Source organism: Euprymna scolopes, chromosome 9 (genome assembly GCF_053919585.1).
Source record: "Euprymna scolopes isolate OS-2025 chromosome 9, ASM5391958v1, whole genome shotgun sequence".
NCBI classification, from domain to species: domain Eukaryota; kingdom Metazoa; phylum Mollusca; class Cephalopoda; order Sepiida; family Sepiolidae; genus Euprymna; species Euprymna scolopes.
The window spans coordinates 62,244,622-62,269,698 of record NC_136490.1 but is presented as its reverse complement, the minus strand read 5'-3'; the positions used below and the strand labels follow the sequence as shown (position 1 = coordinate 62,269,698).

The window sequence follows — 25,077 nt, the reverse complement described above, 5'->3', positions numbered from 1 at the left end:
TAAAACAGAAATACACAAATTAAATACTGAAATAAAATGGAGTTATTAATATTTTAATCTAAAATAAAAAGTATGATTAAAATTGAAAATCACTTATCTCAACAAAAACACTTCCGTCTCCAAATTGCAAACTGTAGTGAAAGAAATTGAGTTAGCAGCGTTCAAAACTTTTTTTTTTAAAATTAACCGTTAAAAGAAAAGCGTGATTTTATTCTGAACTTAAGCTAGTCATGTTTTAAGAAGCTTACGATATAAAAGAAAGGCGGATGGGGGGGGGGGTTCTTCCGAAAGTAAGTTGGTGACGTTATAACTAATTTCAAGATAAGATGGAAGCCGGTATTGGACGAGAAAAAAAAAATAGACTTTGTGGCTTAGTGTGGGATGCCCTTTTCTCTTCCCTGCAATCTCTCTCCCACAGAAGAGACGTTGCGAGCCTATCTTTGTTTTATCGTTACTTCCATGGCAAGTGCTCGTCTGAGCTCTAATCTCTGGTCCCTCCTCGCCAATCTTTCATGAAAAACACCCGTTTAGCTGAAACCACTGTCAATAATTTCCCCCACTCTTTATTTGTGCCTAAATCAAAACAGATTCCATGAACAAAGCTTCTTTCTTAGAACTGCACGCCTGTGGAACTCTCTGCCACTTGCCTGTTTCCCTCCTGACTTCAACATGGATGTCTTCAAGTCCAATATAAATAAATTCCTGATGAACCACCTCCTTAAGTAATGACACTTTATCAAATCTCCAATACTAACTATTACTACGATACTATTACATTGATTACTGTACACTCAATAAACCTTATCCCCGAGGGCTTCTGAGCCTTGGTAAGTGGTGACCTCCATGTAAAAAAAAAAAAAGTAAATAAAAAATTGAGAAAAAATAGGAAATTTTATAAGAAAACATTTTTTTATGTCTATAATTTTATCTATATATATAAAAGCGAAAATGTATGTATGTATGTATGTGTATCTGCTAAAAACTTTCGACAGATGCGACGAAAATTCACAAACTCGGTATCATATCGAAGCCCCATCCTTCGCTTGAAAAATATCGAAAAATTGGCCAAAAACGTTAACTTTTTCACCCCGAAATCAACAATTTTCGATAGGGGGGGGTAAACAAAAACGGGTTTCTCGTAACGATTACCGATTCTACGCATGCGTCAGATGATGTCATGACGTTGTGACCTGATTTACTTTAAATAGTTGAAAAACCGAACAAATTTCGTCTACGTCGCTTTAGCGCAGTTGATTAGCGCGTTTGTTCATTATCTAAACGTTTTGGGTTCGAATCGTGGTGTGAGATGTTTTTTTTTTTTGATTTTTTAAATTTAAATATTGAATCATGTGTTATTTAAGCCATTTTTCACTTAACGTTCATTTTCCTATTTTTTTTTTTTTTTTTTACTTCGCTTATTCTTAGCGACACCCCAAAACATCCGGGTACTATTAAATTTTAATATCGAAACAGGCTTATTCAAGCCATTTTTCACGTGTTCGTTTTTCTGTTTTCATCGTTCGTTTGCCTTATGTTAGTTTTTTTGTGTTTTTTTTGATGGTTTGATTACCCCCACTTAATTAAAACGTTGTTTTCTTTTCTTACTTCGCTTATAACAATGCTTCCGGGCACGCACCTGTCAATTTGGTTAAATTCAAACATCTTTCACTAACTCATTCTGGCTGGCCGATTTTATTTTCAAACTTCGCCTCAGGGGTTCGGGTTCGATCCCCCCCCCTCCCTCCCGGTTTCTTTTTTATTTAACACCACACACACCTACAAACACCCGGGCAACGCCGGGTACCCCTCGCTGGTAAGAATATAAAAGTTATTTTCAGTCAATAAATGTTCGTTTATACAAAATTGTTTTCGATAAAGAAAGTTGAGTAAGTAGTCACAAGGCTTAGTGATGTGTGTGTCAATATGTTTATTGTGTGAATATGCATGTGTAAGTAATAGGCAGTGTGACACTATATATGATTTGCATACATTTGTTCTGTTAATGCATAAGTGGTTAACAATTCATTTTTATTCACCTAGTGTGTAAGAATGGGTATTCGAGATGAAGAAGACTTGTATGTGAATTTTTGAAGTGTTCCTTTCTCCCTCTCTTGGTCCAAGGCACATGGAGGGTGTGTACATTCGAGGTGCTGTTTGAGTTATGCCAAGTTGATCTCTGGAGAACTCTGATTTCATTAGTCAGATCACTGTTTATAAGGTTGGTTAAGTTTTGGGTTTAAAACGATTTTTGTTGGTTGAAAAATATGGAGTTAAAACGTTCCTGTGAAAACTTTTGGAAGTAAAGAGGAAAGCATATTCTAATGAAGTAGAGAAAGAAAGAGGGTGGCTATTCAAGCCACTTGTGTTTGAATTGCATCTCAATTCAGTCACTACAGGTTGTTTACAGATGTAATTATTATTTGCAGATGTGATTTTGAATATTATTTTAAGATGTGGTTGCTATTATTTGCAGATGCGATTATTGAAGAGAGCTATACACATATTCATTCCCTATTTTTATATAGATTAAACATCACTAAATCATTCAATTAAAAAATACTGACGCTTGACAAGTATTATTTAGTTAGTAAAAAGAAAGACAAATAAAAAACTTACTTTATTCTCAACATTTCTATCTTTAGATTTCTTTTCATGACGTTTTCGTCTCCGCTCATTTTCATCCTGAACAATTAAAAATAACCAATACTAAAGAGAACTAATTGGAAATTCACATTTAAATAAAAATTTAGAGCATTTATTCTGGACATAATACAGCAAATTTTCATGAGTAGAAAGGATTAGGATGAGCTCAATTGTTAGTAACAATACTACACCATTTTTTTCTTCAGATCGAATAAACTCAAATCAAGCATTATTGAAAAGGGCATAAAAAATAAAGAAATATTATCTTTAGTTTTTATAATCGGTCCATGGTAGGAAATTTGCACAATTTACAGACTAACCCATCTTCAAAAAGTTGTATCTTCAGACCTTTTTAAGATATTATGATGAAATTTTGAATATATTATCATAACACAATGAAGGGTCAGATGGCTGTATTTACGACCCTCTCACTTGGTAACTTATGGACTAATTAGCATATTTTAGTTTCATTTTAACAGCTTTAAGTAGAAACATCATAAAAACAGCTAAGAAAAATGGTAAGTAAATCTTTATCATCATAGGAAGTATTATTCTGATGGACATTATCATTTGTTATTATCACATCATGAAAAAATCCAAGATGGCGACTAGGAAATCCAAGATGGTGACCAGGAAATCCAAGATGGTGACCATGACACACTTCAAAGAAATTATGAACAAAATATGGCTTGCAGCATATCAAATTAAAGAAAATTTTGTATAGATTAGAATTATAATATTTCAAGTACATTAAACTAATTAGCATAATTAAGTTTTATTTTAATGACTTTAAGTGGAAACCTCATAAAAAACAGCTAAAAAAATGGGAGGGAAGGCTTTATCATCATGCAAAATATTCTGATGGACATTATCATTTATCATCATTACACCATGAAAGATGCAAGAAACCAAGATGGACATCACAGCACAATTTAAAGAAATTATTAACAAAATATGGCTTGTAGCATATCAAATGAAAGAAAATTTTACACAGATTACAATTACATTAAACTAATTAGCATAATTAAGTTTGATTTTAATGGCTTTAAGTTGCCATGACAATTATTGGGTGTGTTTTTACTACTATTTTTTATAATTTTTTATTTGTAAGTTATTTTTGAGACTTCAATAATTTAAAGAAACATTGCGGACATTTTTTTTTTCTTGTGTAAACTTGACACTACTTGTTTTTCGAACAGAATAAACATTTACAGCACCAAAAAATTTATTGAAGTAGGTAGAAGAGTAACTTATCTTACTTTTGGTAACATTTATTTGTTATATATTTGTTTTGTGACCACTTTTTTATACCTTTGTGGATTGTAAAGCAAAGTCAATAAATGTTATCATAGGCAAGATAAATTATTCTTTTACTTAACTGGATAAGTGGTTTGTGTGTCTTAACTCATTTAAGCATTTTTTACTTAAGTAAAAATGTGGTGTCGAGTGAAACCATTTGAATTGAAATTAAACAAAAACAATTTTTTTTAACAAAATAAAACAAAATTACAACACTATTTTTGTCATCCTATTTTCAAGTTAAATATAAGTTTTATATTTTTTTAATTAAATTATTAGGTGAAAATACAGAACTTACAAAATACTCTCCCCTCCCCATGTTAAGAATAGGTTTCTAAATAATAACGTTAGTACAAGATAATTATAATTTTTTATTAAATTGTTAGGTGAAAGTACAGAATAGTTACAAAACACATTATCCTTAGGCTAAGAATGGGTTTCTAAATAAAGTGTTTAAAAAATTTGGGTTTTTAGTCACAGCCCCCACCCACATCCCTTCACTTAATAATTTACTAAAATGCAGGAATGCAATTTTAGTGAAAATTTTAATGAAATGTTCAGTATTTATTAATTAACAGTAATAGAATATAAGTATGTACAAAAATGATAACATTTTTGGACATCTTATTTGTTATATTTAACATTCCTATCCCATTTAAACATGTTTTTTCATTTAGTTTTATACAAATAAACTTTTGGCACTTATGTTACCGTGCTGAAATAATGTTATTATTTAGAAATCCATTCTTAAGATGGGGACAGGAGGGTGCTTTGTAATTATTCTGTGTTTTCATCTAACAATTTAATAATAAAAAAAAGATATAGTAAAACTTGAATTTAACGTGAAAATACGATTTTTAAAAAATAGCATGGTAACATAAATGCATAAGCACCAAACTTTCTTCTATTCAATTTTTTGTTTGAATTGAATATTTTAAAAAAAACTCTTTTTCAGACACTAAAATAGAACATTACCAAAATATTCTTTTTCTTTTCATATTCATTACAGATGTTTCCTAAAAAATTAAGAATAAAAACAAAAAATGTATACCTCATTGCTGTAAGCCACTTTGTAAACAAACGTTTTGTTTTATGAATTTAGATGATGGTATCGCATGTCACTCATGACAAACGGCACTCAAAAAAAAAAAAAAAAAAATCAATTAAGTATCGGCGCTTGCTATCATTTCTATCGATGTGCATGTAAAAAGTTCTTGATCAATTCTTTTCAAATTTTATAACAAAAGAGATGAATATATTAGCTATTACATACCATTTGAACGAAGTTTCTAAGATTCTAAGATTCGTTTTGGGCAAATATATCTTAATCTCACACACAAAAAAAGGTTGATTCAGAGCACAAATGAATTTTGTAAAGATAGAAAAAAAGCTGACAGTATCTTTCATGTGTAATCTGCTTCATGGCCTGACTATGTTTGCTTTGTAGTTTGGGGTGAAAATGGTAGGAGAGGAGGGGGCAGACATTGGGTTAAAGAAGCCACATGTGCCATCTTTCTTTTCAAATAAATATGAATATTTTCCAAAATCAATATGCAAATACATTAACTGAACAAATTTATTCATTTTATGAAAACAGAAACAGAAATCATGTAATGATTTAGGAGAACTATTTAATTCTATATTAATATAAAACATATGTTTATTAAGAAGAATATGCTTGTATATATATGAAAGTTGGTTGCAACATACTGGCATTCTTTATTACTAACTAGAATGTTTAAGCTTATTTTCTTTAAATTTAATTGTAAAGCCACCTGACTAAATATAAATCTTTATCATTGCGTGTAAACGATTTAAAAGGGAGATAATTCTCCAATTTATTTTTAATAGTTAGCTCCCTTGAATTTGTTGCAAAATCAAATGTTATACGGACCTTACATATGCCAGGTAATAAATTATATCAAACATTACATCTCTTATATTACTTTATAAAGTTTTACAACTACTAGCACTAAAAATACTATTACTGATAATACTTCTCCTCCTCCTTCTCATCATACTCATCACTTTAACTTGTTTTACATACTGGTCAGAGAAAAGTTAGTTTGAAGTCAATTTATAAAGCTGTCCGACATATGCTAGCATGTAAGATGTTAAACTGAATGATGTTGATGACACACACACACACACACACACACACACACACACACACACACACACACACACAAGATCACTATAAACAAATCATTTGTGTGGATTTTGGACAACTTAATTGTTGTGTGAACCTCATATGTTGAAATTGAAGGGAGAATCTTTCTCTCTCATATATATATACATACATACACACTACTTTTTATTTTAAATATTTATTATTTTTACCTACAGACATGAGTGTTTCATGCTTATGCAATCTTCAGTGTAGGAAATGATAATTATTGCCAGTTGAAGGATTCAAACCCAGTTGCAAAGTCATCTTTGATTCTGCAACCTGGTATTAAACCTCTAGGCCACCATCAATTAAAATGCAAAAGAAGAAAATTTAAATTCTATATTATGTCAAATCGGCAGATATGTACAGTTAGCCTTTTCATATAGTGCTCAACAGTAGCGGCTGGGACATCACATTACACATAGATTGACGGCTTATTATAAATTCTCATAGAACTCCAATCCTTATTGAAGGGGGCAGATAACAATATTTTTTATTTTAAATATTTATTATTTTTATCTGTAGACACTAATCATGCTTACATAATCTGCAGTATAGAAAATATGTAGGTCGAAGGATTTGATCCTAGTTGCAAAGTCACCTTTAACTCTGCAGTCTGGTATTCAACTCTTTCTAACACGTGCACTTTCTAAATTGTAAAGTAAGAAATCATATTTACTTCATCTTCTTGGTTTTCTTCCTTCGATTTTCTTTCACGCCTTTTTCGTCTACGCTCCTCATCATCCTAATGAAAAAAAAAAAGGTGTTTAATATGAGATAGAAAAACATGCTGAAAGTAACAGGTTTAAAGACACGGGGACCACAAAGGGATTTTTATCTGGTTTTGTTAATATTTTGCAAATAAATATTGAGAAGCTGCTAAAAAGAGTTTTACGCTGACCTCAAAGAAAAATGTAAATGAAGGACATGATAAGAAGTAGCAGGAAATAATATGACATCACAAGACTTCAACAACATCAGATGTGAATGGATATATTTTGCCGGTTTGTAGAAAGAGCATTTCAAACCATTATAATTTATTTTATGCATATTGTTATGACTTTAACATATCACGATTAATTTATGATTTTTTCTTTCAGATTATTAAAGCATCATTTATAGTTTTCTACAATATTCTTACCACTGTTGATTGGAAAACTACCAATTTTAATCAACAGAAAAGGAGTCATCTTCCATCATGATTATATTCGTCCCCACACAGCACTACTAACTAAAGATCTTCTAGGAGAATTTAGTTGAAAATTTTTTGCCTCATCCTACATATTCTCCTAACCTACCTCCCTCAGATTATCACTTATTTTGAGGATTACAAAACCATTTAGATGGCCTTAGGTTAACATCACGAGAGGAGATTGAACAGAAGTTAGATTCATAATTTCACATCAAAAGCTAAAGAATTTTACAAGCGAGGCATTTATACACTCGTTGACAGAAGAATATGCTTGTATATATATGAAAGTTGGTTGCAACATACTGGCATTCTTTATTACTAACTAGAATGTTTAAGCTTATTTTATAGAAAGCAAAAATCATTATTATTTTTATGAATAAAGATTTTCAAAAAGAGTTTTTTCATTTTCAAGATGAAATTTTATATTACCAAAATTTTTTACCTCAACCTGATAGCCTATTTGCATCGTTGGCACTGTACATGTGGGTGTTTTTACAAGTGTTACATGTAGTGATTGTTACATGTAGTGATTGTTACATGTAGTGGTATCGAGATTGGCATCACTATAATACTCCTGATATGTTGTTGATATCTTCTTGCTGAGTCTGTGTAGCATGACACATTAGGGTTGACAGTGAGCTTAGAAGTTTTCTTCAATTTCTTTTCAATTTTTTGATTAGTTTTTTTTTTTTTTTGAGCTAAGGCTGAGGCATCATACTGGATGCTAGGCATTCATCCGCTAACTTAGATATTCCAACCGAAAGATGTTTTTAAGATTCTGATCGTCCCTTTAAGTGCAATTGTTTGACTGTTTAATCAAATTTGTCAGGGTATAGACACATCAAATCATCTGTGTTGTTGAATGGATATGGCACAATTCATCATTACAATGTTAAATGCTACTGATATCTCTAGGCCCAGTATGGCTGGTCCTGGGGTGTCAACTACATAAAATTCAGTTTTCAGGCATAAGAAATTCAACACCTGAATCACTTGACCCAACAAAATATACACTGACAGCATGTAATGATGTTGAAATAAACCACCACATCACCACAAGTATTAGATGTTGATGTAAGAACTTTTTGTGCTTTTGCATTTATCGACCCGCGATTTACACAAAGTTACACGGGTGTGCACGGCAGATGACAGGAAGAACTATAAACAGTCAACAAGTTGTTTTCTGGATATTAAGACATTTTTTCCAATGTTTTACTTAATGAATTTCAGTGGTCATCGCTTTTCTTAACATGGAGAGGGGGGGTGTAACAATTTGTGTTCTTTTTATAATAAGGCTTGCCTGGTTGTTTCTGGTTCTTCCCGTCATTTGCCGGGCACACCTGAGTAACTTTGTGGAAATCATAGGTCGATAAATGCAGAAGCACCAAAAATTCTTACATCAACATTTAATAGTTGTGGTGACATGGTGGTTTATTTCAGCATCATTACATGCTGTCAATATGCATTTTATTGGATCAAGTGATCCAGGTGTTGGGCTTCCATGTTTGTTTAAAATAGAAGGAAACACATTGCAGAATATGCGTAAAGGAAGGCTGTTGAAGTAAGCGTCCCTAATGATGCTGGCCTTAACAGAGCAGAGAAGGAGAAAATAACAAAATACCAAGGATTTATGTACGACATGAAAAGAAACTGGAATCTTAAGAAGGTATCAATCATACCAGTCATTATAGGAGCAACCGGGCTAATGAAAAAGAATTTCAGAAACTATCTGGCGAATATACCCGGTGAACCAAGTGCAAGAGAAATACAAACAATAGTACTTAAAGGGACAGTTAGAATCTTAAAATGATCTCTCAGTTAGAGTAACTAAACTGTTTGGCATCAGGTAGAATGCCCCATCCCCAGCAAAAACAAAGTGATAAAAAAATTAAGGATTGAATAATATGGTGATTTATCAGTTTACAATTACTGCTGACAAATGTTTCATTTTGATAGGTTTTCTCGTTTGGTGAATGTTCACTATTGTTGATGACATTTACTGTTAAATGTTCCAACATTGTGTTATTTGTTCTCTTATGGCTCAATTGTTATGTTTGGTGACACTATCAACTTTTCTGTCTGCTCTGTATTGTTTGTGTCTCGACTGATTATAGCCTTTATGCCAGGCTTTTTCTGTTCCTTGGGCTTAAGTTGTGCTGAGAGCCCTAGTCAGACCAAAGCCTCTGCCTTTTCTTATCCAAGAGTTGCTCGTCCTAACATGGCCAATAGGTCACTGATTACCAGGAGTTCAATCTTTGGTATTTTTAGTCTATCCAACAGCATGTTATTATTTAGAAATCCATTTTTAAGATAGTGCATAGTGCATATGTGCGCGTAGGAAAATATCAGCAGCAGCGAAGGATGGCTGGCTTGCAAAGAGATTAGCAGCAGCAGTAGCCGGAAAAAAAGCGCATATGCAAATAAGGAAATGTGGACGAGAAGAAAAAGGAAAAAAAAAGAGAAAAAGTGCACCATGTGGTCGGAGAAGCAAAGTGCATGTCGAAGAAATCACCAAATTTCCATTACTAACGATTACTATATTGTCCAATTTCTACTGTACACTCTTTAACCCTTATCCTCGAGTGGCTTCAAGGCCGTGATAAGTGGTGATGCCCATGTAAAAAAAAAAAAAAAAAAAAAGAGAAGAAAATGGATGTGTAAAGTGTAGGACGAGAATGGGCTGGCTGTAGCTGGTATGCGGTTGGAGGAAGTAGAAATATGAGCTAAGCTAGACGGACATGTGGTAGCGAGAAATTTTTTAATTGATGTTGAGACGAAAGATTAACAGTAATAAAAAACTTTTGTTAAAAAAGAAAAAAATGCTGCTCCGGATTTTTATTTCTTTCTTTCCTTTGTTTGTTTGTAACGGCTATGTTACAATATGCTGGGTCTGATCTGAACCAACATTGTCTATCAATCTAATCATTGCTCAGTCATTTTGCTGAAGATGGTTTAATGAGGACTGAGTGAAGACCCTGCACTCACCTCCATACAACATCACACATCTAATACAGCTGCTAAATGCTGTTGGCAGTGAGAAAGATATCTCATGATGTTAGGACTGGCAACAGTTCACAAAACTGACTCCATACTGATCTTACTCTAATGGTAGAGCTAAACTCAACATATCTCTAAGATAATCAAAAGATAAAAGTTAATAAAACTCACCTCCTCTGCTAATTTTCCTTCTTTTAATTTTCTTTCATGTCTTTTTCGTAATCGCTCTTCATCATCCTAGAAAAAAAAATAAAAAGAGTCAATAAAAAGAATATTGACACACATTTCAGCTTATTAAGTTAACATTATTATGAAATATTCTAGATATATAAAACTCAATTCACACAGAAAGAAACGCTACAAAATCTACATAAAATCTAAAAGTGTATTCTTATGTAAAATTTACCAAGGCAATCAAAATGTTCCTGAATCTCTAGATGCACCCTAAAAGAGAGCTGAGAGTGGGCATAACCCCTCCAAAACTTCAAATATAAGTTATTTTTTATAAAATATAAGTTATTTTTTATAAAATAAAATTTCCTATATATATAAAATTTTCCGAGGAAGGTGATAGAACTGATCCCAAATCCAAGTGCCCTTCTAACCTAAGGGAGCTACATGAGCTGAACCGTCTATAAAACTTCAAATATATCCTATTTTCATGAAATTTATATCATATGCATAAAATTATAAAATTGAAGTGGTCCCAAATCTCTATGTAACCCTCTATGTGCTAATACCTATGTGCACCCACCTCTAAGTGAAAAAGCCAGAAACTTAATTTTTAAGAAACAAACAATCATAGTTAGGAAATACAAGCACATACTAATTTTTCCAGTTCTTTTTCTTCTTTTCTTTTTTCATGTCGTCTACGTCGGCGTTCTTCTTCCTCCTCCTCCTAAAAAAGAATATTAAAAAAATAATAAAACAAAAGTGATAAAATGTACTGAATAAATTCTTCTTTGTTTAATATGTCTCTTCCACATCAGTTTTGGGATTGAGCTACTTTTGAAAAAAAAATCCATTTTAATTGTTCTAATTAGTTGTGATGAAGTGATCAATCTCTTACTAAGTTTCTATCACTTTCACCCTCTCTCACTGTATCTTGGTTAACCTTCATCTCATTTTATATGGTATCTATTACTCTTTCTTCTGTCACTCTATTAACAGTCAATAATCATGAAGAAAGAAAAGAATGAAAAGTTTGAACTAGACCATTATAAACAAAAGGGAATATCATTACAAGTAGCAACATACAATTATTGGTGAAGAACTGAAGATGCAGAAGATTTGTGTGAAGTTTGTCCCAAAGGTGCAATCCACAACTCTATCCTTGTCACAGACTATTTGACCAAGATGGGAATCAAGACAGTTCCTCACCCGCCCTATAGTCCAGACCTTACTACCTGTGACTTTTGGTTATTCCCTAGGCTCAAGGAAAACCTTAAAGGCTGTCGTTATGAGACAAATGAGGAGGTGAAAGAGGCTGTGATGAGGGTCATTGACACGCTCACATAAGAGGACTTCCATGGAACCTTCCAGAAGTTGCTGGAATAGTACAACAGCCAGAGGAGATTACTTCAAAGGAGACTAGAGTTTCATGTGTGCTATCAATAAAAGTGCTCATTCAGAAAAAAGTCTGGAAATTTATTTAAAGCACCTTGTATATGATATCTATACACCTTGTATATGGTATCTATTAGGAAAGAATAAAAAGGTTGGAAAAAAAACATTATAAACACAATATCACCACAAGTAGCAACTTGGAGAATGGAAATGAGAAAAAAGAGAGAAAGGCAAAAGATATATCGAACAGAAAGAAACGAATTTTAGATTTGGTCTTATTTTTTTATAGTCAACTTTGCAAACACACTTTCTTCTAATCCAAACAATCTAACACAAGACAGGTATGTATAATATCTCAGGGCACTGAACGCCCTGCCTTGCAGAGTTCCAGGTCATCCTTGGACAAGGTGTAGCACCTGTTAGTCTCATTTTGATATTTCAGAAAGTTATCATACAGGGGCTAGATGAAGCTTCTCAACAGTGATAAAGGAAATCCATTTAGAAGAAGAAAATTCTGATAAAAAAAAAAAAAATGGATAGAAAAAGTCTGCTATCCCTGTAAGGCAATCTTCCAGTGATGGTGTCACAAACAAAACACCAGCTTCCAATTTGTCATAAGCCAGCATGGAAATAGTAAGGCTTAGGAAACTGTCAGGAGAATGCTCCTGTCAGTGCGCAATCTATTCTAACCAGAGATAGCAAAATATAAAATGTACAAGCTCAATAAGTAACTCAATAGATCACAGTTTTTGAGAGTATACAGAATTCTCTCTCTCTGTCTCTTTCTCTCTCTCTCTCTATATATATATATATAGTCTTGGAAGTTTTTAACCTTTAAAACTATATATATAAAAAAAAAATCATTTTTTATCATTCGTTAGAAAACTATTTAGTCAGTAAGTCATTCAATCACCTGCAATCACTGCATCAACTTGCTCTCTCGAATTCACTATAGTACCAGTAATAATTTATTTTTTAAAGAATCATCAGTTGTTTACCATGAAACACTGTTTTGGGAATTTAAAAACAATACAGTATATTATATCATGGCTCCCCAGCAGTGTTGATCAAACACCACCTCCCTTAATCTTAGGAAAAAAAACATGTTACAAATATTGGATCTAGTTTCCTATTCTTAATTACTTTATCTAACTTATTCATGTTATAAAAATGAATTTCTTACCTGTGAGATTCATCTGTTTCCAAATTCAAAATGGATATATTTTTTTAATTTACCAGTTTTGTATTTATAAGATTAGGATTAATCCATTTGACTACTTATTACCCCCACTATGATTAGTATTTTGTATATTTACATTCTTATTTATTGAAAATTAAATATATATAAAGGTTAAAAATATTTATACATATATACATTTTTTCCCTTTTCCTTTCCTTTTTCTTCTTTTTTTCTTCGTTTTTTTTTTTTTAAATGCATTTTATACATTACTAATAAAGTTTTGGATTTCCTTTACTAATAAATTCTGGTTAATTTTAAATGATTCAAAAGCATCAAGATAATGAACAAATGCTTTATTTAACTGTTTAAATATTTTAGTTTTATCCCCACCTTGTTTTATCATCCTTATTACTAAGCTAGAAACTGGTGGTATAAAATCTATTAATTTTAAAGTAACGTGAGCTATTCTCAAAACCTCTGATGTAATGGTTCCATAAACCATAAAAACAGGGCAGGTACTATCTTTATGTGACATACACACTATTTGAAAGGGGAAAAAGTTTCTTTTATCAAATATTTTATAAAGAAAAACCCATCCTCAATTTTTATATCTAAATCCAGAAATGTAGCCTGTTGTCCTCTATGTTCACAATTCAATTCTAACTCCTTTGGATATATAAAATATTTTTTCGAATTCATCGTTATCGTTTATACATAATACATATAAGGTCATCTATAAATCTCCTACACCCATGAAAATTATATGTTTTAGATATATCATTTTTCATTTGTGATGACATATATATATCCTCGAGTCTATGTAAATACAGATTTGCCCAAAATGGTGCAGGATCCAATTCCATTGGGATACCTATCGTTTGGAGTAATATTTTATTTCCTATTTGAAAATAACATTCTTTAATAAGATGACTTATAAGTATTTTTAAAATATCTTTAGAAACACTAGTTTGCTATTTTTATTTTTACACCAGAAAGCTTTAGAGTTTGAAAAGTCTATATATTTACCTTTGCCACCTTCAAAAGCTAAATCCACAGTATCATTTAATTCTTTTATAAGTTTTTTGTGCGGAATTTTAGTATATAGAGTACTAAAATCATAAGTAGCTATAGATTTTTCTTTTCTTCTGGAATTTAGTTTATCTAATTTTTCTTTCACTGGTTGTGAATTATTTACTACCCAAAATAGATTAATATTACTATAGAATTTTCTTTTCAGGTGAAAATTATTTATTTGATTTATAAGTAATTTAAATATTTAAGATATAGCTTTACTTAAAGGTTTAGTCATGCACGTTGAACCTACAATAAACCTAGCACTGACTGGAATTTTGTGCATTTTAGGTATCCAATACATACGTGGAAGTTTTTTTTTTTTTTCATCTAACTTTAATCCTACTTTTTCCCTAATAATACTTTTATTCAGAATAATGCTGTCTAAATTAATATTACTTACTTTATAGGTATCTGAAACGTTACTTGTAATTCCTACTTCTATTAATAAACGTATATTTTTTACATATAAAAGTTTTGTTTTGTTTGCCGATTTATCAATAGGAACTATTACAAACTTATCTTGGAGTATTTTAAGTTCCTCCAGTATTTCTGAATTTTTTTGGAAGAGGATTGTTTTTTCTAGGGTGTTTAAATTTTTTTATATGTTTAACCTTTTCATTTACGCATTTTCCGTAAATTACTTTTCCATGCATCAAACGTAGACTGTGGTAATTTATATTTATTTTTCTCATAGACATAATAAAACCCTCTAGTGCTTTAGTTACTTCTTTAATGCATTTAGGCATTTTGGCTCTCTATAATTCGGACCTTTATTAAGGAGTTTTCTTAATTCAGAATTATTTACTATCTTTAAGTCTCATGTAATTACATGTCTTATCTCATTATTACAGAAAGGAGAGGAATTACATTCACATTCTGGAATATTTATAATATTATAATTTATATTTATATGTTCTACTGTTTTTTTTTATAATTGAAAACCTGATTATATATAAACTAGAGCCAACAATACGTAACTATTAGTGCCAGGCGAAAAGTCAACATAGATCAACGCACTAATCCTAGGGTGAAAATTAGCTACGTGTGGGAATGTATTAAAAATATATATAATGTCACATAATTCAAAGAAAGATGATAGTAAGCAGGCAGTTTGTTTGAAAATAAGCACACAAAGGCATTGGATGCATAATATGGGCTGACAAAATATAACTAATTAGTGATTTCAATATCAGTCACTCCACTGGTCTGTGATATGAAACGAAGATCTCCTTGAATAAATGGCTTGCTTCTTTCCATCAAATCTGTGTTGATTTTAATTTTTTTAATGGTATAAGAATCTTTAATTAGAAGACAAGCATTTCCTATGTGTGGGAAGATCACAGCAAATATATGCACAAGAAGAATGACCAATAAACAAGGTATGAATAACGATTGTGAACTTTTACGTTTCTGCAATGAGCTGAGAGGGAAAGATAACAAAATACTATGGTCTTATGTACAACATGAAAACAAACTGGAATCTTAGGAAGATCTCCATTATTCCAGTAATTAAAGGAGCCACCGGACTCATGAAAAAGAATTTAAAAAGTTACCTGGCAAATATACCTGGTGAACCAAGTGCCAGAAAGATACAAACAATTGCACTTAAAGGGCCAGTTAGAATCTTAAAAAGATCTTTAAGTTGGAATGTATGAAATAACAAGTGAAGGTCTGGCATCCAATTGGATGCACCATCCCTAGCTAGAACAAAATGATTAGAAAATTAAAAAAAAACGAAAGATATTCTTGTGGAGAAGAGTCAGTGTGCCACAATCACACATTATTTTCCATGTTTTTATATTTTTCATCATTCATCTGACAATTTATTCATCTCATTCACGTTTATAGTAATCAGGTAAAGATTTAATGCTGCAAACTGGGAGGAAAGGATCTCTTTAAGCATGCTTCATCAGAAACTTGATATTGGTGGTTCACTCATGTATGACATGCCATTTTTTATATCAATCCCATAATACACCTGGATATCCTAGGAAGCATGGTAGGGTAATACAGCATGAATGTACATATGTAAATGCATGCAAAGTGACGTCATCAGTGGGGAGAAAAAATGGATTATAACAAAGAAAAAGAGAATGATCAAGAGAAACAAGCTAACGTTCGAGATCATGTGAGAGATGTGGAGAACATTCAAGATCATGTGCGTGACATCACAGCTGTACCAATGAGGAAGTAAATGTTGTTGCTACAAAGAACAGGCAAGTTGGAGTTATTTCCTATTCTTTACCTTGGTTTCCTTTGAGACTGAAACTGCCCACACGTGTTGGTCCGTGGACAAGAGTACCGTAGATCAAGGAAGACTTTTGGCATGAGCGTGCAAGAAGGGATGTAACTGCATGTAACCCAACTGATGTCAACATTTTAGATTAGACTTTGAACTACATGAAGAGCAGGCGTGAAATATTTGCCTGGTGTTGCTCACTCTAAATTCCAAAATCGGATGATGATGTTGATGCTGCTACTGCTGCTGCTGATGATGAAGTGGTGAATAATAATTTAAAAAACAATGGTCAATATAGCAGTGGCTTGCCCCACATCAGTTGAACATTATCAGCATGACATTAATAATGCATATGTTAAAAAGTTAGATTTTTCTTTAATAAATAAAATAACTCACAAGATTGGCAATAATCTTTTTCACTTTGTCTTTTCTTTCATGTCTTTTTTGCCTTTCTTCTTCCTACAGAAAATTGAAGCAGAAAAATATATTTGGATGGCATAGAAGCAAGTTAAATAAAATGTAAAAAATGAAAAATCATATTATAAACTAGCGACTGCACCACGTTGGCACACACAACACTGAGTCAAACACAAAATCAAGTACACTCAACATTGTCTTACCATCAATGCTTGTCCTGTGAACTCGGAGTATAAGAAATTCTCATATGCACAAAACAAAATCACTGAGCAAACAAAAATACCCTAAGGGTAAGGATAATGAGTAAACGTTGGATAAAATGATGGTTAAAATTATTACGAACTTGCCAGGATTCGAACCTGGAATCTTCTGATCCATAGTCAGATGTGTTATTCATTACGCCACATGTCTTGTCCATATGCCGAAAGATGTTACTGCGACTGTATACAGATAGTATTAAATTCCGTTGACATGGGCAGGTAACTTTTTCGACTATGTCACGAAACGGCCCAAAAACCCTTATTTCGGGCTTTTTGTGTGACTCGGTGTTGTTTGTTATGAACTATATGTAGATAAGGATAATCTAGAGACTCACACCTTTCAGGGGGAAAAAAAAGAATTTTTGAATTCGGTGCATCCGTTCAAAAGTTTTATTGGTATATATATACACACACACACACACACATAAATAAACATTTCGAATTTTATTAATAGTATAGATATTATATAAATCATCAAAATATGGATTAAGATTATTCACACTATTGTTCTCATGTAATTTTGAGTTTTTTAGATGAGATGTGAATGTTTGTGTTATTTTGATTAATCGGACTATTATTCTCATCTTAGGTGTTATTAGCACAACGTGTCGGTCGCTGCAACCTGCGACCTTCTTCGGGTGTTGAAAACTTGCGTCTTTTTCTCTACTAAGGAAAAGAGGGTTAGCTCTGCATTAAAGAACTCGAACCATGGGTTTGAGGGTGGGTTCGTAGATCATAAAGAATGTTCAATCACTAGGATATTTTTTAAAGGCTTTCCTATGACTCAATTTTTCGGGATATCTATACTAATTGTTAATAAAGATGGAAAAACTGTTTTACGAAACAGAGAATCGATACCCACGCATATTTTCGTTTTTTTTTTTATTGTTCTCATCTTGGATGCTATTCTCACAACGTTTCAGCTGATGTAACCTCTGACCTTCTTTAGGTGGATCTTGTCAAACTTGAGAATTTTGAACATTTATTTAATCCACAAAAGTAGTTTGTAGTCATTCCATCAACCATATGTGCATGTATTTTTGCTTCTTGTCAGCAGGTGCCTGTTGCACTATGGATAAAAGTGCTAAATATACTCAGTTATAAATGACAATCTTCTGGAGGTTGAAGGTTCAATCTTCAGTGCAGGTGGATACTAAGAATACAATTAAGAATTACTTGAGATTTCTATCAGTTCATGGCTGATGGAATAAGAACAAGCTACCTATGTGTTCAGTTTGAAATTCTATCCAGACTCCTAAGTTCAACATAAAGATTACCAAATTTACTAAGGTCAGCAGGTACATTGGCTGAAATGTGAAAATAACATCGAAAATGAGAGCAGTAGTCCAAATGACCTCATCTAAACAATTCTGAAACATGAATTTTAGTTTAACGTTTGTTTTACATGCTGGTATTTGTTGGATGGCTATTAGAAATTGATTTCGAAACTAACCTATCTGTCCAGGTTTTTATTTATCTTTCAAGTTCATCTCATCACTTCCTATTATATCTTTCTTGTTTATTTATTTACTAGCAGGGGTGCCCGGCGTTGCTCGGGTGTTTGGAGGTGTATGCTGTGCAAAAAAAGCAAAAAAACAAAAAAAATGGTTAATTTTTTAAAACTTTGACCCCTATTATGACCCCTTAAAATTTATAGTTTCGGGCTCAAATCACTTTATTAAGTTAGATCCAGGTTCAAGGAACCTATATCTAAAATTTCAAGTGTCTAGACCCAAAATTGTCGGAGGAGTTTGGTAGAGTTCTTAAAGGTCAAATCGTTGAAATTTGACCCCTTAACAGCCAAATTTCTGGCTGACACCCGTCACATCGATTTTCCCAAATCTCAGTACCCGGTATTTCAAATTTCGAGTCTATAGACTAAAAATTGACAGAGTTATTGCGTAGGGAAATGTACACAAACAGACAGACACACAAACAGACAGACAGACAGACATGTTCACTTTTATAGATATATAGATTGTAACACAATGGATGTATAATATGAGTCTTAAGGACAACCTTGAATCTGATGACCTCAGAGGAAAGTTAAACCTAGATAGTAAAAGCTTGTGTGTGCAGAACTTTGGTATGGCCAAATTTATGAATGGATGAAAGTTCTTAGATTAGTAGCTGTATAATAGTTGATGGTGTAGAGTGAATTGACAGGAGTAAAGCCATTGAAAACATGTACAGATGGATTTGTAAGAAAAAGGTATAAATAAAGAACTGACCAGAAATAGTTTAGTTTGGGGGAGTCAATTTCTAAAAGCCGTCAAACACATGCCAGAAACTAAAATGGACCTTAAACTGATGATGATGATGATGATGAACAACAATTTAAATATTTTTTAAATAAACTTACTGGAAAAATAAATATCCTTCAAATAAATAAAATGAATGTTACTTTTAAATTGATGACAATGATGGAATTCTTTTTCTGACATTTCAGAAGATCACATGCAATAGAACTTGAACGCCTACTAGACACTGTTCTCGGGTGTCTAAGGTCTCTCTGTACAGGAGTTTGCCAGAACAACCTGGCATGAGAAGACTTTTCCCTAGAAGTAAACCATGATCAAATATTCAAAATAACAGTATTTGCTGCCCAAATAAGATGAATTCTTATCCTGGAATCCAGTAAGACCAAGAGACCAAAACAAAAGATATACTACAACATATGAAAATGGTTAATTGGGGATAGGAAATTTATGTTCTCAAATTCTTTACTAACTCAGTGTTTGAGAGATAAAAAACTTTAATGGAACATTCAAATATCTATGAATCTCATAGATTTCAAGTGTTAGCCCCAGGTAGTAGCCCCCTTTATTTCTAAGAACTTCAACTGAAGTAAAATAAAACAAAAAATAGAGAACCATTTCCCATTGTTTAAAATTTTACTAAGGTGTCAGCAATCATCAAGACCCAAAGGCTACTCGGGGATAAGGGTTAAATGAGTGTAAGGTGGTCAGAGAGACAACACCATGATGATTGATAATGATGGTGATTTGGCAGAGTTTGATTATTTAAAAGGGTGGCTCAACAAAAATTTGTTTACATTGGACTTGAAAATGATCATATTGTAGTCAGCTGGGAAGCAGCCCCCGTGGTATTGTGTTCTACATATGAGCAGTTTTAGGAAAAAAAAAAACGCTTTGGTCACAGAACATCCAATCCGTTGCTAAGGTTACTGGCAAAAATGGTTGGGCTATTCAGAAAGTATCTGACTCTTGATTCAACCCTCTATTTATATAAGAGTCAGATTGTCCTAAGATGGAGTACAGCTGTCACATCTGGGAAAGTGACACTCAGAAACTGAAACTGAAGCGAAACTGCCGCACCATTCTTAAAGTGGGTTTAACCGGGTTCCTCCGGAGGAGAAAGTTTCATGGGAATATGAAATTTACAAGTAGTCTCCAGTCACATATATATCCGCATTAAGGGAGATAATGATGTTAGGTTTTTGCAAATCTTGCAGGGAAGTGTAAACGTCCCCTACATACAGTGCCTGGTATTCCCAAATCAATAACCCATCTAGTATTCCCAAATCAATAATCCATCTGATACAGACCAGGTTTAACGTTGCTTAACTTTGGTGATCTAACAGGAACCGGTGTGTCAACGTGATTATGTTGTATACTCCTACTTAATTGTATACTCCTACTTAATTATGTTGTATACTCCTACTTAATTGACAAGTTGATTTTGTTGTCTACAGCACTTTTCTTTTTTTGTTGTTATTTCCATAAGTAAACACCTGACCTCCAATCTCTGGTTTCTCATTGTAAGACGTTCACAGAAAGAAATTTTCCATAAGTACACACCTGACCTCCAATCTCTGGTTTCTCATTGTAAGACGTTCACAGAAAGAAATTTTCCATAAGTGCACACCTGACCTCCAATCTCTGGTTTCTCATTGTAAGACGTTCACAGAAAGAAATTTTCCATAAGTACACACCTGACCTCCAATCTCTGGTTTCTCATTGTAAGACGTTCACAGAAAGAAATTTTCCATAAGTGCACACCTGACCTCCAATCTCTGGTTTCTCATTGTAAGACGTTCACAGAAAGAAATTTTCCATAAGTGCACACCTGACCTCCAATCTCTGGTTTCTCATTGTAAGACGTTCACAGAAAGAAATTTTCCATAAGTACACACCTGACCTCCAATCTCTGGTTTCTCATTGTAAGACGTTCACAGAAAGAAATTTTCCATGAGTGCACACCTGACCTCCAATCTCTGGTTTCTCATTGTAAGACGTTCACAGAAAGAAATTTTCCATAAGTACACACCTGACCTCCAATCTCTGGTTTCTCATTGTAAGACGTTCACAGAAAGAAATTTTCCATAAGTGCACACCTGACCTCCAATCTCTGGTTTCTCATTGTAAGACGTTCACAGAAAGAAATTTTCCATAAGTACACACCTGACCTCCAATCTCTGGTTTCTCATTGTAAGACGTTCACAGAAAGAAATTTTCCATGAGTGCACACCTGACCTCCAATCTCTGGTTTCTCATTGTAAGACGTTCACAGAAAGAAATTTTCCATAAGTACACACCTGACCTCCAATCTCTGGTTTCTCATTGTAAGACGTTCACAGAAAGAAATTTTCCATAAGTGCACACCTGACCTCCAATCTCTGGTTTCTCATTGTAAGATGTTCACAGAAAGAAATTTTCTTCCTACCACAAATGTAAAGAACTTTCCTTTCTTCTTGTGTGTACATAAAAACAAACAGAATTTTTATGAACAGAGTTTCTTTCCAAGAACTTCACATCTGTATAACACATTAGCAGAGAATTGATTCCTTGTAGACTGTCACATTTTCATCTTCAATTTCAATATCAACAAATAGTTGTCATGCCGTCCTCTTATAATAATCAAATTTTGTCCATTATAGTCATTACTACTATTGTTCATCATTGCTGGCAGTTTATCCATCTCATTAATCCTTATCCTTGTTGCGTTTGGGTTTGATCATAGTAAGTGGTGCCTCCTTAGTATAAAGAAAAAAAGAAGAAGAATATTGTATTTAATGATTAATAAATGATCAGTGAAGGTGGTTTGATTGCCAGGTCTTTGGAGTTTTTGACAATGACAACTTCTACCAAATTTTTCATTGTTGATGAACCAACTGTATCTCAACCACTTTTTCTGCCAACACCTCAATGTAAAGTTTTTGTCATTCATCTTGTTACATTAAACTTGAAAATGATCATGTGGTATTCAGCTAGGAAGCAACCCTGTGATATTGTGTTCTAAAAATAGGCAATTTTAGTCACAGAACATCCAATATGTTGATAAGGTGACGAATGGATTAAAGTGGTTTGATTGTTTTACTATGGTCTGTGATGGTTTGGGCATATAATTTATCGTCCTCATTCAGTTAATGAGAAATGCTTCTAGACTAAAAGCAATTTAATTTTTTTCCCAATCCAGAATGACTCTTTTTGGGGAGCTGGATTTTCCTCACATTAGAAAATTGGAAGTGTGGTTGGAGATTGTGTAACCTTTACTTCACTATGCTCCACATTGTAGACACATCGTTTAGAGTGTGTCAATTGTCTTGTGAAACAGAAGAAGTCTAGTCTTTTAATTAATTTTAATATTTATTATTATTAAATTAAATTTTTATTATTTCTAATCTTTTTTTATTATTACATTATTTATTATTATTGTTGTTATTTTTTATTAGAGGGAGAATAAATTCTTTTGAGGGAGAATTAATTTACAATGTAATCCTCTATGCTTCTCTGCCTGGGTGGTGCAAGAATATAGGTGGATGGCTGAGGACGTGAGGATGGAAGTGACAGCAATCAGAAAAAACAGCTAAGCTCTCAAGTCCATAGGTGGCTGGTCTTCAGTAGAATTGTGCTTGATTAGCCATATTGTGCAATCATGCTCAGGACTGCGGTGCACTGGCAGCCATTTTCAGGATGTTGTGCAGACCATGAAAGAAGCTGATTCAACATAACTAGGGCGAATGCTTTTGCTGCTGCTGGTGTTGCAACAGCAGCAATAACAACAACAAATTCTTAAAATTCAACTTTATCTCACTGTGGTAGTGCCAGAGCTACCCAGTTAACAGGGCTCTGGTGAAAATCCATGGGGAGCTGGTATCAGGATCTGTTGGTGCGTTGGTCTCTGCATGTGGCAAGCAATGAAATGTCAGATGCAGAACTGCAAATTAATGGAGTGACAGTGATAATGTTGCCTCTTCATCATTCCTTTCACATGCAACCATTGAGCTTTGTTGTAAAAAGCTGTAATCTTGCAACCAAATAAGTCCTGAACTATCAACTAAACTCCAACCTCTGTCACATCGCCAAAACATGGCATCGTTGTGCCTGCTTTACAAGTATTTCAATAGCAAGTGCTCTGAAGAATTCCAAGCAGTAGTAACCCCTCGACGACAATACCCCTGACAAACCCGAAAAGCAGCAAAATCCCACCCCTACACTGTAGAGATCCCTAGATGCCATAAAGCCTTCTACTCAAATAATTTTTCCCTCACACTGCTACACTTTGGAATTCCCTCCTGGGCCCCTTTTTCCCTATCTGTACTGACATGCAGAAATTCAAATGTAATGTGAACAGACATCTCGCTACCCAACTCCATGAATAGTATTCCTGCAAATCTGGTCCCAAATAGTAGCTCCTCACAACTAAGTAGTCCTGTGCCTTGTTTGGGGTGAAACATCAATAAAAAGAAAGAAAAGGATAACAAATATATGTGAGCAACAAAAACAATTTAATGCAGATCAGACATACCTGAGGCACGATCTTTGTGAGCTCAGTTAACAACAACAACAAATGTTATATTTCGTTGGTTATTTTTTACTCGGGAAGGAAAACAACAACAATAAATACAGCAAATAATTTACCTCTTTTGCTTCTTTCAATTTTCTTTCGCGTCTTCTTCGTTTCTGTTCCTCTTCATCTTTCTAAAGAAGAAAATCAAGTTTAAAAAACAAGTGAAGCATGCATGGTCCCCCGTGAGTGCAGAGTAAATAAGGAATAAAAAAAAGTTCAGCATTGCCCCATTCACTCCCTCCCCCCAGCCCTAAAAGTCCCCAGGGGACGTCAAATCCTGGTGAAAATGAACAAATGGTGCAGGTTTAGGCCTTAACATAAATTTGTAAATTTGAGTTCTGTACCATGCAAAAAAAGAAATGACTAAGTCCATCATTTGCCCCACCAAAAGTCCCCAAGACCTTAACATATTTAAATTTGAGTTCAGCACCATGCAAAACTGCTAAATAAACATACACAGAAAATTTGGACAAATATGGTAAAATAGTCCCAAAAATGGAGTGTTTTTATTAGCTCTAAAAGAGCCCCTGGAGCACACCCAAGAGTTATCGCAAAGTATTAGACAAACAAAATTATACAGGAATCAGTTAGTTATAACTTTTCAGAAAGTTTTATAAAAATCCAAGGCATCAATTTTTTTTAATAGGCACAAAAGTGTCAATTTCAGCCATTTTAACCCGAAAGGCACCCTGGGGAGGGTGGGGGGCAGAGTTTTCCTGGAAAATCCATTCTGTTACTTTTTTTTTTTACTTATATCATGTTTAATGTTTGTGCAAAGTTTCAAAAAATTCCAATGCGTAGTTATTGAGAAAAGTGCGGACAGACGAACAGACACGGGTGAATTTACAGGTTCACCCTCCTTTTGTCGGGGGACCAAAAAGGAAAGATGATTAAAGATTTTGAAACCATGATTTGTACATGATATATCCCTGGAGGAATATAATCAGTATAAAATAACAAGACTCAACACACAGAGTAAGTTATGACAAGTTTATTGTACAACGGTATAATGTAACAAATAGATATTGACAATCGAAAGTATCTTGAATGCCAATGTATCAGGACTTACTTGCCATCGGGTTACTGATTTCTAGCGTCTTTATAGATTGAGTAATCCATTCTCCTGTGGGGGTGGGGTCAGGATCTTCCACTATATCAGTACAATTATTTCTTTTTGTTTTTAAATTGTTTTAGAGCATATCAATCATTTTTTAGTTAAGATCAAAG

The 25,077-nt window shown here is 33.3% G+C and overlaps 1 protein-coding gene across 6 annotated transcripts in view; it reads right to left on the bottom strand.

Moving 5' to 3' along the window:
- Positions 1-25,077, bottom strand: part of LOC145284539 (cytoplasmic dynein 2 intermediate chain 1-like) — a 149,383-nt gene that overhangs the window by 88,450 nt on the left and 35,856 nt on the right. For 3 of the 6 annotated variants that reach the window (XM_080133437.1, XM_080133440.1, XM_080133439.1), the window contains 6 exons: positions 23,922-23,981; positions 16,757-16,819; positions 11,128-11,199; positions 10,473-10,538; positions 6,792-6,857; positions 2,617-2,706 (listed from right to left, as the gene is read on the bottom strand). In XM_080133437.1, the coding sequence (XP_079989563.1) occupies positions 2,617-2,706; positions 6,792-6,857; positions 10,473-10,538; positions 11,128-11,199; positions 16,757-16,819; positions 23,922-23,981 (417 nt within the window). The remainder of the gene's footprint in view (positions 1-2,616; positions 2,707-6,791; positions 6,858-10,472; positions 10,539-11,127; positions 11,200-16,756; positions 16,820-23,921; positions 23,982-25,077) is intronic. The other 3 variants (XM_080133438.1, XM_080133442.1, XM_080133443.1) reach the window with 2 other exon arrangements.